This window comes from Ovis aries, chromosome 3 (genome assembly GCF_016772045.2).
Source record: "Ovis aries strain OAR_USU_Benz2616 breed Rambouillet chromosome 3, ARS-UI_Ramb_v3.0, whole genome shotgun sequence".
Classification (NCBI taxonomy): domain Eukaryota; kingdom Metazoa; phylum Chordata; class Mammalia; order Artiodactyla; family Bovidae; genus Ovis; species Ovis aries.
Genome location: NC_056056.1, coordinates 73,837,848 through 73,851,652, shown reverse-complemented (window position 1 = coordinate 73,851,652; position 13,805 = coordinate 73,837,848). Strand labels below are relative to the sequence as shown.

General features: G+C 38.3%; 1 protein-coding gene across 28 annotated transcripts in view; it reads right to left on the bottom strand.

Moving 5' to 3' along the window:
- Positions 1-13,805, bottom strand: part of NRXN1 (neurexin 1) — a 1,208,609-nt gene that overhangs the window by 659,136 nt on the left and 535,668 nt on the right. For all 28 annotated transcript variants that reach the window (XM_042246177.2, XM_060413877.1, XM_060413886.1 and 25 more), the window contains one exon: positions 5,611-6,049. In XM_042246177.2, coding sequence (XP_042102111.1) covers positions 5,611-6,049 — 439 coding nt within the window. The remainder of the gene's footprint in view (positions 1-5,610; positions 6,050-13,805) is intronic.

The window sequence follows — 13,805 nt, the reverse complement described above, 5'->3', positions numbered from 1 at the left end:
TTATAGACTAAAGTGAAAGTGAAAGTGAAGTTGCTCAGTCGTGTCCGACTGTTTGCGACCTCAGGCTCCTCAGTATATGGAATTTTCCAGGCAAGAGTACTGGAGTGGGTTGCCGTTTCCTTCTCCAGGAGTCATAGACTAAGCAGGCAACAAAAGAAGTACGGAGAGAACAGCTGTGGCCAAACAGTGTTAGTCAAAGTTTGGAAGTGAAAAAGGTTTTATTTCCCCAAGTGATGGAGTGGAGGAAGGACATATAATCTAATACAATGAATTGTGCTGAAAATTCTGGAACAGTATTCAGATGAAGGTGGTATTTCCCATTAGACATTTCCCATGTACCCACCTCTTAGTGAACGCAGGACAGAAGGACAAATAACCAGAAGAATGGACATCCTGAGTGACTGTCTCCCTTGTCAGTAGTGTGATTACTGTGGCTGCATATTCTAGCCCTCAGAAAGAAGCAAACACCTTCGCTCAGGATTAATGGTCCTTCTGCCTGCCTGTTCATATGTGCATGATATAGGGAGCTCGTGAACAAGCAGGAATAGCAGTTCTGTTCTCATAAAAGCTTGTCACAATCAACTAACAATTGTTTAACTCCTCCACTGCATTTTTTTCCAGACATCCTGGCTTGGAGGATGGCATCATATTCATAAAAGAAGACTGTTACCCTGTTTTACTGTGTAAACTGCTTTTAGGAAGTAACATAATTCCTTTAAGAAGCTGCATTTACAACTAAAAGAGTGCTATTACTCTTCAAGTGTAATGATGTTACTATTTCTAGAATACTGGGGTGGGTTGGCACTGATCCATTTACATGTTTTAATTCTTTATCTTTTTCTTATACCCCAAATATATATGGAGCACCTGTTACTGCATACAGAAGCACCAGGACCTATGGATATAAACATAAATAAGATAGTCCTTGTTATACATGGATTTTCCTTATAAACTGGGGAATATAAAAAATTCAACCTATCTACCAATATAGTTTTAACTCAATCTCTGAACAAGATAGCCAAGAATTATTAGCATCAAATTAATGACCATGACTCCTGGCCTACTAATTTTAGTATGGTCAATAGGAGAAAGAATAATTCCTAGGCCCAGGATTCCTCTATTTTAATAACAGAGATAATATGGCTCATTAAATGCTTTTAAAATATTCAGCCAAAGAGGTTCCCAGACAAATCAATAGCTATGACCTTCATTGTCCATGTGTCAGAAATCAGCCAACGTTGCCCTGTTATATCAGTATCATCTTCCATATTATATTGAGTAATTTTCATACAGCCTCTGAATATAGCTGATGTGAAATATGGGTGAAACAAATTATTTCTTAAAATACTATGTTTCTTAATTTCAAAAGTAAAAGTGTTAGTTGCTCAGCCATGTCTGACTCTTTGTGACCTCATGGACTATAGCCCACCAGGCTCCTCTGTCCATGGAATTCTCCAGGTGAGAATACTGGAGTGAGTCACCGTTCCCTTCTCCAGGAGATCTTCCCAGCCCAGGGATCAAATCCAGGTCTCTTACACTGCAGGCAGATTGTTTACTGTCTGAGCCACCAGGGAAGCCCCTTCCTTGTTTTAACTGAGCTATAAATTTTAGTATTTCACCAAGCATAACTCAGAAATATCCTTTAAGTAAAATAAAAGCCAGCACAGCTAGTCATTCAATCTTTTAAAAGCTGCTTTATACTAAACCATTGCAATGTGCAAATATAGAACTTGATTAAAATACTATATATAAAATATTAACAGCTGCAGTTATTAAAACTACATTAAACTCCCTTGAGCTAGGCCAACATAATATGAGCTCTTTTTTTCCCTTCAATTTAGTAAAGGCAGAATTTGGTTTAGTGAATGAACACTGGCTTTTATATTGTCTGTTTCATTTCACTAACCTGAAATCATTATCAAAGTACTTCAGCATCAAAACACCGAGATGAAGCATACTAAATATTTCCGCTGGATTCTAACAGAAATCCACCATTTGTTTATCTTCTTTCTTACTGCAAATAATATTCTCTTAAGGCATCTCTCTTTTTCTCATTCAGCACTGAACTTTGTAAATTAAAGTTGGTATTTTCTGCTCTGATCTTTTCCAATGAGAGTATAAACAGAGCAGTTAATAAAATTTTGGTAATCTGGATGAATTAAAGAGCTTAAATAGAAAAAAAAGTAGATCTTCCTTGGCTTGAGGATTAAGGTATTAATCTGATTCTTATTGTAATAGATCATCCAGGGAACTTGGGAAATTAATTAGATTGCATCACCACTTAAGACTGGAAAGAAATATCCAGGTATAAATCATTATTATCAAATGAATAATGAATGGTTTTATTTTCCATTTCATATAATTTTGCATTTAATAAAAATTTGACATTAACTACATACTTTTCCATACAGTTAGAAGATACCTAGAAAAAATTTTAGGTGAAAGAAATACAACTGATCTGAAGTGTAGTTTTTTGTTTTGTTTTGTTTTGTTTTGCCCTTCTGAACTTCCAAAAGATACCTACTTATCTGATCAGTTATGTTTTAAATTGTTATAATATCTGACTAAAATTATATATATTCTTGAAAGTCACTTTCAAAATTAGTTCTAGATATATTTTAAGTCAAGTGATAACATCCATAAATTAGTATGTCAAACACAAGATTAGTCATGTTCCCATCCTCTTTTAAGTCTTCTTTCTGAAGGTTCTTCAGAAGTAAATTAATTGTTAACTCTGATAGAAATAGGCTGGGGGAAGCCAACAGGTGGCCACCTATTACTATATTTCTATATTCATATCAATGAACTCTTCTCAGCTTACATTGGAAAAACAAAGAAGAATCCAATTTGTAATGCACAGTATAGTACAACAGACCAAAAAAGTTTTTTTACTCTTTACTCTCAATCATCTAAGATACTGGAGAAAATGGCAACACAGCACAGACTACACAGAACAGTAGCTTCTTTTCCTTTTGAATTTCTTTAGAGGACCAAGTTTACAGAGAAGAATGAATCAGAAACTGTACAATTCTTGGGGATCAGAGCAATGGGTTCTGACCATCCTTCAACACTTCACCCTCACCCCTGCCTCCCTCTCAGTTTTCATACATTTCAGCTCTTTATTTTAGTGGACAAAAAAGATATTTCCAAAAGTAAAAATATGATCTTCTAGATAGATAAACAGAAAAGGAAGGCATGAATAATTGTAAAATAGCAGACTGCTCTGCTGCAGAGAAGCCAGAAACAGACACGTGATGTGGGAGTCTGTGAAAAGAGGGAGTGAGAAGAGGAGCTCACTCCAGCACTTCAACAAGGCCCTTCTAACCTGGGACGGTAATCACAGATTCTTGGATCTGAAAGAAGCACTCTAGGTGTCATCTGAATGTCGTCTGATCTGTGGTTTCCAAATGTGGCTGACCAAATCATGTCCTCAAGAAACTTTGCAAACATGTAGAATCCTAGTCTCCATCATTGTTAATTCCCTGTCCCTGGTACTGGAATCAAGTGAATCCTTCCCAAGATGCTTTGCAAAGAAAGAAATCCAGGCCTTAATAAAAAAATGCTGAGGCCAAGTTTATACTGGTATTTAGTGGAGAATCCAGAGAGGCTAGTATAGTACAAAACCAAATAAGAGAGCTGGGGGAGGGAGAGGAGAATGGCTAAGTCTAAATTCGACCATCTTCACTTAGAAGATAACTTGATTTGTAAGTGAGAGGTCCAATCAGCATGAAAGCAAAAGGTGAAGAAAGTGAAAGGTAATATACCGTTGCAGACCTGAAACAAATTGTTTCTCTCTCTACCCGCCCCCACCACCTCTGGGTTTCCAAATGTTATTTGCTTTGCCTGTATGGTCCTTGGCTCCACAAACCTAACACTGCTCAACTCCCTAAGCCCCCTAATCTACTTCTGCATTTCAGAGTAAGTAAATGGTATTTCTTCAGGCGTCCCTACCACATGTCCTCCTTCCGCCCACTTCACAAAGACTTCAGAAAAAATAAATAAATAAATAAATAAGTGCAGCAAAAGGAAGTCAGAGAAATAAATTCTTATTGGTGGAATTTGAAACCTTTTTTATCAGAAAGGGAACCTATTTGGAAGGCAGCAGAGTTTTGCCAGCATCCTTGAAATCCTCCTTGAAATAAAGTGTTTTGGATACTGTAGGCCCATCTTGGATAAAAACTATATTGTATGCCTCTTGAGAAATCTGTATGCAGGTCAGGAAGCAACAGTTAGAACTGGACATGGAACAACAGACTGGTTCCACATAGGAAAAGGAGTACATCAAGGATGTATATAGTCACCCTGCTTATTTATCTTCTATGCAGAGTACATCATGAGAAACGCTGGGCTGGAAGAAACACAAGCTGAAATCAAGATTGCCAGGAGAAATATCAAGAACCTCAGATATGCAGATGATACCACCCTTATGGCAGAAAGTGAAGAGGAACTAAAAAGCCTCTTGATGAAAGTGAAAGAGGAGAGCAAAAAAGTTGGCTTAAAGCTCAACATTCAGAAAACGAAGATCATGGCATCTGGTCCCATCACTTCATGGGAAATAGATGGGGAAACAGTAGAAACAGTGTCAGGCTTTATTTTTGGGGGCTCCAAAATCACTGCAGATGGTGACTGCAGCCATGAAATTAAAAGACACTTTAACTACTTGGAAGAAAAGTTATGACCAACCTAGATAGCATATTCAAACGCAGAGACATTACTTTGCCAACTAAGGTCTGTCTAGTCAAGGCTATGGTTTTTCCTGTGGTCATGTATGGATGTGAGAGTTGGACTGTGAAGAAGGATGAGCGCCGAAGAATTGATGCATTTGAACTGTGGTGTTGGAGAAGACTCTTGAGAGTCCCTTGGACTGCAAGGAGATCCAACCAGTCCATTCTGAAGGAGATCGACCCTGGGATTTCTTTGGAAGGTATGATGCTAAAGCTGAAGCTCCAGTACTTTGGCCACCTCATGCGAAGAGTTGACTCATTGGAAAAGACTCTGTTGCTGGGAGGGATTGGGGGCAGGAGGAGAAGGGGATGACCGAGGATGAAATGGCTGGATGGCATCACAGACTTGACGGACGTGAGTCTGAGTGAACTCCAGGAGATGGTGATGGACAGGGAGGCCTGGTGCTGCGATTCATGAGGTTGCAAAGAGTCAGACACGACTGAGCGACTGAACTTAACTGAAGGATTTTATATATATTGTATTAAACTAAGGATTATATGAATCATTGATTTTTTTCCAGATTTTATATTTGCCACTTCAGGCACCTCTAGACATCCAATGATATAAGAGATAATTGGGAACATAAGAACCTTGAGTTTTGTCATTTGCAAACTCAGGATAAAATTCTTGCAAGATTTGGCACTTGATTATCCATTTAATGTTCATTTAAGAAGCTGTTCTTGAAGTCATTTGAGCATTTGGGGTTTGATGCCCAACTATGATGATTAATTAGCTCCTTCTGATTCTTGTATGATGTGAAACAGAAATAATAACAATTTCCTTTCCCCTAAAGACAGAAATGCAAGAACTCTTTAATATGAGTTGATTTTAATTCCTTTCGAATGGTGTTCTAACAGATAAACAGTTGAAAAACTGATAAATTACCTGACCGTCCGTCTCTCTGGAAGTCCACATGATACCATTCTCCATCATTCACCTTCTTCTGCAGGGCTTTGATTTTGATTGTACCTGATCCCATGTCCAGGAGGAGGTAGAGGTGGCCATCCAGCATCTCAATAGCAAAGAAGTCTACCTTTATCATCTGTGGGTGCTTGGCATCTTTTTGGTGTCGTGGCTTGCCATGACTAAATAAGATGAGGCCATTTGGCTCCGTTGTACGGAAATCAAAGGATATGGAGCCTGTTTTCTTTGCATTCCATTTAGGCAAAGAGATGAAGGATTCTGGGGTTTCAAAGGTGATTGGGTCCAAAGTTGCAACATTCTCACATTTAAATGCCACCACTCCATGGATCTTCATCTTTGGGTCACCTTGCTTGGCAAGTCGAGATAATTCCAGCCTTACATCATTATTTTTATACACAACCTGTAGGGAGAGGATAATAGTGAGAAACTGTGCCCATATTTTAATATTTCAAATTTGTTATCAGTTCATGTAACTTCCAAGTAGAGCCTGAAAAGACATACACTGTTTACTGCCTTTTGATGTATAAGACATTTTTTTTCAGCAAAATAAAATCCAGGTATCAATTCATTGAACTATTCTAACCTAATTTCATTCAAATAATGTGTATACACACTCACACAAAGTCTCTGCAGCTAACTGAAATAACTTGAATAAATCTGTATAGAAATTTCATTATTTCAAGTGTGTATAGACTTGCACTTAAAGCATTTGCTTTTGTTAGTTGGCTATTATGCTTTTTTCTATTAAATATGCTGAGGTTTTTCAGTTTTACCATCACTGAAATATTTGAAATTAAATACTTTCAAATGCCAGCTCCCTAAAATATAGGACTACTTCCATGGTATATATTAACTTTGTAAAATCACAACTGAGATAGAAAACATCTTAAATTTTCTCAGAAAAATTATAAAATATGACTAAGATTCAGAAGTTCTCTCTTACCCTGCCCTGCATTAATAACTGTTTGAATAATGTTAGTTAACTCTGGAACTTGGTGTTTTCCCTAAATCCATTCAGTCTATATAACCAATACTCTTAATGTATACTGATATGGAACAAAGTTTGCCTTATTCCCTCATTTCCAAAGGCACTTCACCAAAGTGGTGGGGTAGTTCTCATTGTTTGTTAATAGTCCCAGTGCCTTTCTGGGACTCCAAAGAGCACTTTGGACAAATCCACCGGAATGGCTCACAATATCATGCAGCTGCTATCACATCACCATAATAAATTTGTAGCTATTCCGACATAAGGATAAAGAGAGATTCACATCCTTTCTCTACAAAATCCATACCATGGATAATTACATTTCCAAAAGTGATACTGACTTAAGGATAAATTATTTATCTATGTCCAGATAACTATCTAATTATTTTTACAAAGACACTTGAAATTTCACAGCAAGCCAACACTGTCAGTTTCTAAATTCATTTATCCATGTATAAAAATAAACTTTATAACAGAATAAATAAGCCTGTGTCTGATTAGTGCTATAAAGTTAACCAGGTCAAGACAGCTGTTATTTCTTCTAAACCCATGGTAATTGAGCCAATAATATGGCTGATAAATTTCCTGATAGGATTTGTTAATGAACGTTCACTTTTCAGAGTGAGTAAAAGTGCAAGTTCTGGTTTCAGACTCCCTGAGTATCATCTCCAAGACTTGTTTATAGAGAGATAATACTTTGCGAGCATGCTTAGTCACTCAGCCATGTTCGACTCTTTGTGACCCCATGGACTGTAGCCTTCCAGGCCCTCCAGGCTCCTCTGGACGTAGGATTCTCCAGGATTCTCCAGGCAAGAATACTGGTATGGGTTCTTTCCGACCCAGGGATCAAACCCATGTCTCTTATGTCTCCTGCGTTGGCAGGAAGGTTCTTTACCACTAGCACCACCTTGGAAGCCCCAACACTTTTGAAGATGGTTAAAATAATTAAAGAAGAAAATGCATGTGATAAAATCTACCTAAAAGGGAATCAATCCAATGCCAAGCACATTGTAAGATCTCAGTAATATCAACCACATAAAACTGTATGATAATAAATATCATCATCTCTTTATTATCATCCAGTAGACACAAAGATATGAGTTCTAATTAATTATGAGAAAATGTTCAGAAATTAAACACACTCATATAATTGGTATATTTTAGATGAATTATGCCAAATAAATATATCACATATTTCAATGCTACTCCTGGTGTTTCAGTTTATCTTTATCTTGAAGAAGGATTATTATAAAAAATAGTATATCCCTTATTCCTTGAACATATATGTATAAAGGTTTAACAAACATCTATTGGCAACAAATCCTGCAATGCAGGAGACCTGGGTTCAATCCCTGGGTTGGGAAGATCCTCTAGAGGAGAGCATGGTAACCCACTCCAGTATTCTTATCTGGAGAATCCCCATGGACAGAGGAGGCTGGTGGGTTATAGTCCATGGGGGCAAAGAGTTGGACACGACTGAATGACTAAGCACAGCACATTGACAGCAAAAGAGAAATGCACTAAGGCTATAATGAAAAAGAATTAGATTAATTCTTAATATACTTCCTTGAAAAGAGAAAGAACTATTTATTAACCTTTGGGAAAGATGATACAAGGTTGATTTCTCTGAGAATCTTTAAAAGTGAAAGTGAATGTAGCTCAGTTGTGTCTGACTCTTGACGACCCCATGGACTATACAGTCCATGGAATTATCCAGGCCAGCATACTGGAGCGGGCAGCCTTTCCCTTTTCCAGGGATCTTCCCAACCCAGGGATTGAACCTAGGTCTTCCGCACTGCAGGCATATTCTTTAACAGCTGAGCCACAGGAGAATCTTTAGAATTGGATAAAATGCTTTCCATGGCAGATTTTCTAAGTTTTATCACCTCTCACTGTGATTTTCAAGCTACCTAAGCCTAATTTTTGTTCATTTTTCCTGATGATTCATATCTTAATATGTGGAGATTCTTCTGACATTCATCAGGAATGAGTATTTTCTGACCCAAATGATGCAGATGATAATGCTGATCCATGCTAACACATCACCATAAAATAGAACTATAGCAATGGAATTGGATGTTTCTGACATGAGCAAGTGTGTATAAGGTGGGGTATATTGTCTCATGAGTCCCACACATCAGCTACCAGAAAGCTGAAAATATGTAGGGTCAGGGCAATTCTAAGTGAGACTTTCAGTGAGAGATTTAAAATCGCATGAGTGAATACGGTGCCCTGGTGATTCAGGAAGGTTCAGGGAGATGGAGAAGAAACGTTAGGATCCCCCAGATCATAATACTTAGGGTTAGCCATGCACTATGCCCTCCACCCAAAATGGGAAAATAAATCTCCACCAGAATGTCTGTTCTATGCAGGCAAAAACCCTGCAACAAGATCAGTGCTTGGCATGGAGCAGATATTCAATAAACACTTGCTGACAGTTGAATAATATTCTTTCTTCATTTTTTAAAACCTATTTCACATATTATTAATAACAATATTTACAAGTACAGTTAAAAAATAACAGAATGTGGTATTATGGACCCATATCATAACTAGCTATAATTTTTAGCCAATTTCCCTAGAAAAATGTGAAAACTTACATACATGTTCAGTTACAAATGGCAAGCTGACCTATCACCTTCAAACTAATTTTATGGGGTAGAAACTGCTTTCATAATAAAAACACCTGAGTTAAAATGCTCCAGTAGTGAAACAATTTTTCTAGAACTATCTTGAGCACGATTTTTCTTTCCTTCTCATTTCATGTATTTTGAAAGGCAACTCTAGAAGACAGAAGAGTGATATTGGATAGGCAGGCTGATGGCTCTCAGACCTATACAACTGCTTCATCTCACCCAGATTTCATATACTATACTTTTCTGGGGCTAGGCTTACTCTTAAAATGCACTGAACATAGTTCAGTTATAATAATAATGAGTGGCCAGTAAGCACTCCAAATCTCTTTTTTTTTCTTTTGCTTCCTTCTGAGATAGCATGGTCTTCAGTCTACAAATTATTATTCATATATGTTTTTCTTATTTCTTTTTAAAGTTGTAATCATTTAGTAGTTTCAACAAATCTTCATACTCTTTATCATCTTAAAAGTTGTTGATGTTTTGACACATTTATTTGGATCTTCTTACAGAATCAATATTTCTGGGGGGATACTGATTTTAAGTTTTTCTAAAGAGTAATTCAAAATGTTGAATTTCACTTCCCTGCTTCATGAAATGATAACATAAGCCCCAGAGAAACAGAGACACATTTATTTATTTGCTGGGCTTCTTTTGTAGTTTGCTTCAGATGCCATATGATTTCCACACATTGCTATGAGATGATCTTTTTCCTTTCTTTCAATGTTTGTTAGAATTTTTAAAATGTCACTCACAAATAAGCAAGAATAAGAGTAATACATTTGTGTTTTTATATGTTTAGGCTTGAAATTTGAGGTGGACAGTCACTGAGTATTTTATTTCATCATGATAATAATCTTAAAAAGGCAGGAAAAATAAATGGGCTAAAGAAGGATGAAAATTTGGTAGTCTGGATAGACTCAGTTTAAACACAAAGCTTTTACTTAAGTCAGGCTGCCTAACCTCTCTCTGTCTCAGTTTCTTAATTTATAAATCAGTTCAGTTCAGTTCAGTTTCTCAGTCATGTCCGACTCTTTGCGACCCCATGAATTGCAGCACGCCAGGCCTCCCTGTCCATCACCATCTTCCGGAGTTCACTCAGATTCATGTCCATCGAGTCCGTGATGCCATCCAGCCATCTCATCCTCTGTCGTCCCCTTCTCCTCCTGCCCCCAATCCCTCCCAGCATCAGAGTCTTTTCCAATGAATCAACTCTTCACATGAGGTGGCCAAAGTACTGGAGCTTCAGCTTTAGCATCATTCCCTCCAAAGAAATCCCAGGGCTGATCTCCTTCAGAATGGACTGGCTGGATCTCCTTGCAGTCCAAGGGACTCTCAATTTTCCAACACCACAGTTCAAAAGCATCAATTCTTCGGCGCTCAGTCTTCTTCACAGTCCAACTCTCACATCCATACATGACCACTGGAAAACCATAGCCTTGACTAGACGGACCTTAGTCGGCAAAGTAACATCTCTGCTTTTGAATATGCTATCTAGGTTGCTAATAACTTTTCTTCCAAGGAGTAAGCGTCTTTTAATTTCATGGCTGCAGTCACCATCTGCAGTGATTTTGGAGCCCTCCAAAGTGTGACACTGTTTCTACTGTTTCCCATGAAGTGATGGTACCGGATGCCATGATCTTAGTTTTCTGAATGTTGAGCTTTAAGCCAACTTTTTCGCTCTCCTCTTTCACTTTCATCAAGAGGCTTTTAGCTCCTCTTCACTTTCTGCCATAAGGGTGGTGTCATCTGCATATCTGAGGTTCTTGATATTTCTCCCGGCAATCTTGATTCCAGATTGTGTTTCTTCCAGTCCAGCGTTTCTCATGATGTACTCTGCATATAAGTTAAATAAGCAGGGTGACAATATACATCCTTGATGTACTCCTTTTCCTATTTGGAACCAGTCTGTTGTTCCATGACACCCCGCGTCCGAGGTCAGGGCGGTGGCTGGGAGGAGCTATCCCACGTCCGAGGCCAGTGGAGGCCGGGAGGAGACACCCCGCGTCCGAGGTCAGGGGTGGCCGGGAGAAGTCACCTCGCGCCCGAGGCCAGGGGTGGTGACCCTGAAGAGCCACCCCGAGCCTGAGGCCACGGGTGGCAGCTGGGAGGAGCCACCCACGCCCGAGGCCAGGAAGAACAACCCGAGGAGCGGTGGCTGCGCAGGCACAGGAGGGCGTAGAGGAGCTATCCCACGTTGAAGGTCAGGAATTTATAAATCAGACCCCCAAAAAGGAAAGGAATGTTAAATCCTTAAGTCCTTGAGCTTTGTCCCCTCAGTCTCTGCAATTCGGGGCAGAGGTAAAAGATGCCCCATTGCTCCTTGTCTTTGTTTGGATCTCCTGGTTGTGATTTTGATGCCAAGATATTGTTCCCTATTCTGAGCTGTATCAAACTCTAGTCAGCCAGTTCAGTTGCTCAGTCGTGTCTGACTCTTTGCAACCCCATGGACTGAAGCACACCAGACCCCCCTGTCCATCACCAATTCCCAGAGCCTACTCAAACTCATATCCATCATGTCGGTGATGCCATTCAATCATCTCATCCTCTGTCGTCCCCCTACTCCTCCTGCCTTCAATCTTTCTCACCATCAGAGTCTTTTCCGATGAGTCAGTTCTTTGCATCAGGTGGCCAAAGTATTGGAGTTTCAGCTTCAGCATCAGTCCTTCCAAAGATATTCAGGACTGATTTCCTTTAGGATGGACTGGTTGGATCTCCTTGCAGTCCAAGGGACTCTCAAGAGTCTTCTCCAACAGAACAGTTCCAAAGCATCAATTCTTTGGTGCTCAGCTTTCTTTATAGTCCAACTCTCACATCCATACATGACTACTGGAAAACCACAGCTTTGACTAGATGGACCTTTGTTGGCAATGTAATGTCTCTGCTTTTTAATATGCTGTCTAGGTTGGTCAAACTCTAATCCATTAGTAAAGAGAATGTTCACCACATCTTTAGGTACACAGACATGCCTCAAGAATTCTACCTATCTAATGTTTGTACAGATGATGTTGAAGATATTGGCGGATACATAAATCTCTTTCCACATGAGGATACATGCATGAAATAAGCAGATCATTAAAATATGTTTGCCACTCAAATTATGACTTCTACTGTTGTTGTTATCAATATATTTTAGTTTAAAAATCTTAATGGTGCTTAAATAAATTAACAGGCATTGATGAAGGATTTTCATACATTAACTATCAGAGTAGTAGGGGTTGTGAAATGAGCACTAGAGTCAGAGTTGAAGTTCTATGCAGAGATCTAGACTCTGACAGGGCCCTCTTTGAAAGAACAAGAATGACTCCTTGTAATTTAAGTTTTTTTTTTCTTCTCTTTAATCACAAGTGCAGTTTAAGAATCTGATTCTCAAGTCAGATCTCAGAGAGAATTCCAGCCCACCTTCTTGTAATCCTGTAACTTTATGGAAGCCCTTCAACCCTTAAGAGACTCAATATTATCTGTAAAATGGTATAATAATATCTACCACCTTAGGGTTATTGTAAAAAATCAATAATAGCTCAATTAATGTGCTAAGAACAGGGCCTGGCACAGAGTAAGTACTAAAATAAATAGCAGCTGCTCTTATTTATGTGGTTATCATTATGAATAACAGTACTATCATTCTTACATTGAATTAATGGAGTTGTACAATATAAGTGTAATAACAAGGGTAATAGTTAACAAGACACATGGTAGATGACTGGCCAGTGCATTAAAGTAATTAATAGAGTTGTAACCAGCAGGATCAAAGAGGTCAAAGCAGATTAGGGCTTTCTTTTTAATTCTGATAGCCCTATTGTAAAATACACCAAAGGCTTTCTTTAAAGATGAGATTTCTCAGCCAGGAAGTTTACACAGGAAACTGATGATCCTGGGAGTTTCACTTTCACTCGTAAAAAGGAGTTTCAGGCATCAAACTATCACCACAACCACCAGCACCAACATCTCCACTTCAAGAAGAATCAGTTCAGATTTATGGAGGGTTTACTTTCTGCCAGGTCATGTTATGAGATGCATGGACATATTACGTTTACTCCTCAGAAGTATCCTAGGAGATAGGGAATATTATACAATTTTATCAATAAATGTTTAGAGGTATCGAGCTCATTGAATGTTTTTCATCATGACCATGTCAAATACTCAGTGTTCGAATATCTAAAGACATTAATTTCAAACTTTGTTTTTGTCTCAGCAGGAAATTTCACTTAGTTTTTGATAGTGGCAAAGTAAGAGATACACAATCAAACAGCCACTTGCCACCATGCAAAGGGATGACCTTGATATAAATTACATGGATTAGTCTAAAAAAAGAAAACAAAATAGTACTTTTGCTTTCATTTGTCCTGATTAAAATAACTTTAAATGAATCAAATATCACAATTAAGTAGAGGGATTTTTTCACGTGACTATAAAATGTCTCTTCAAACCCAGTATAAGCAGAGGGCCTTATTTTTCTATTTCTGTGACTATACTGTGGGTTTTAAACAGTTATGTCTTTTAGGATATAATATGTACAAATATATATACATATATAG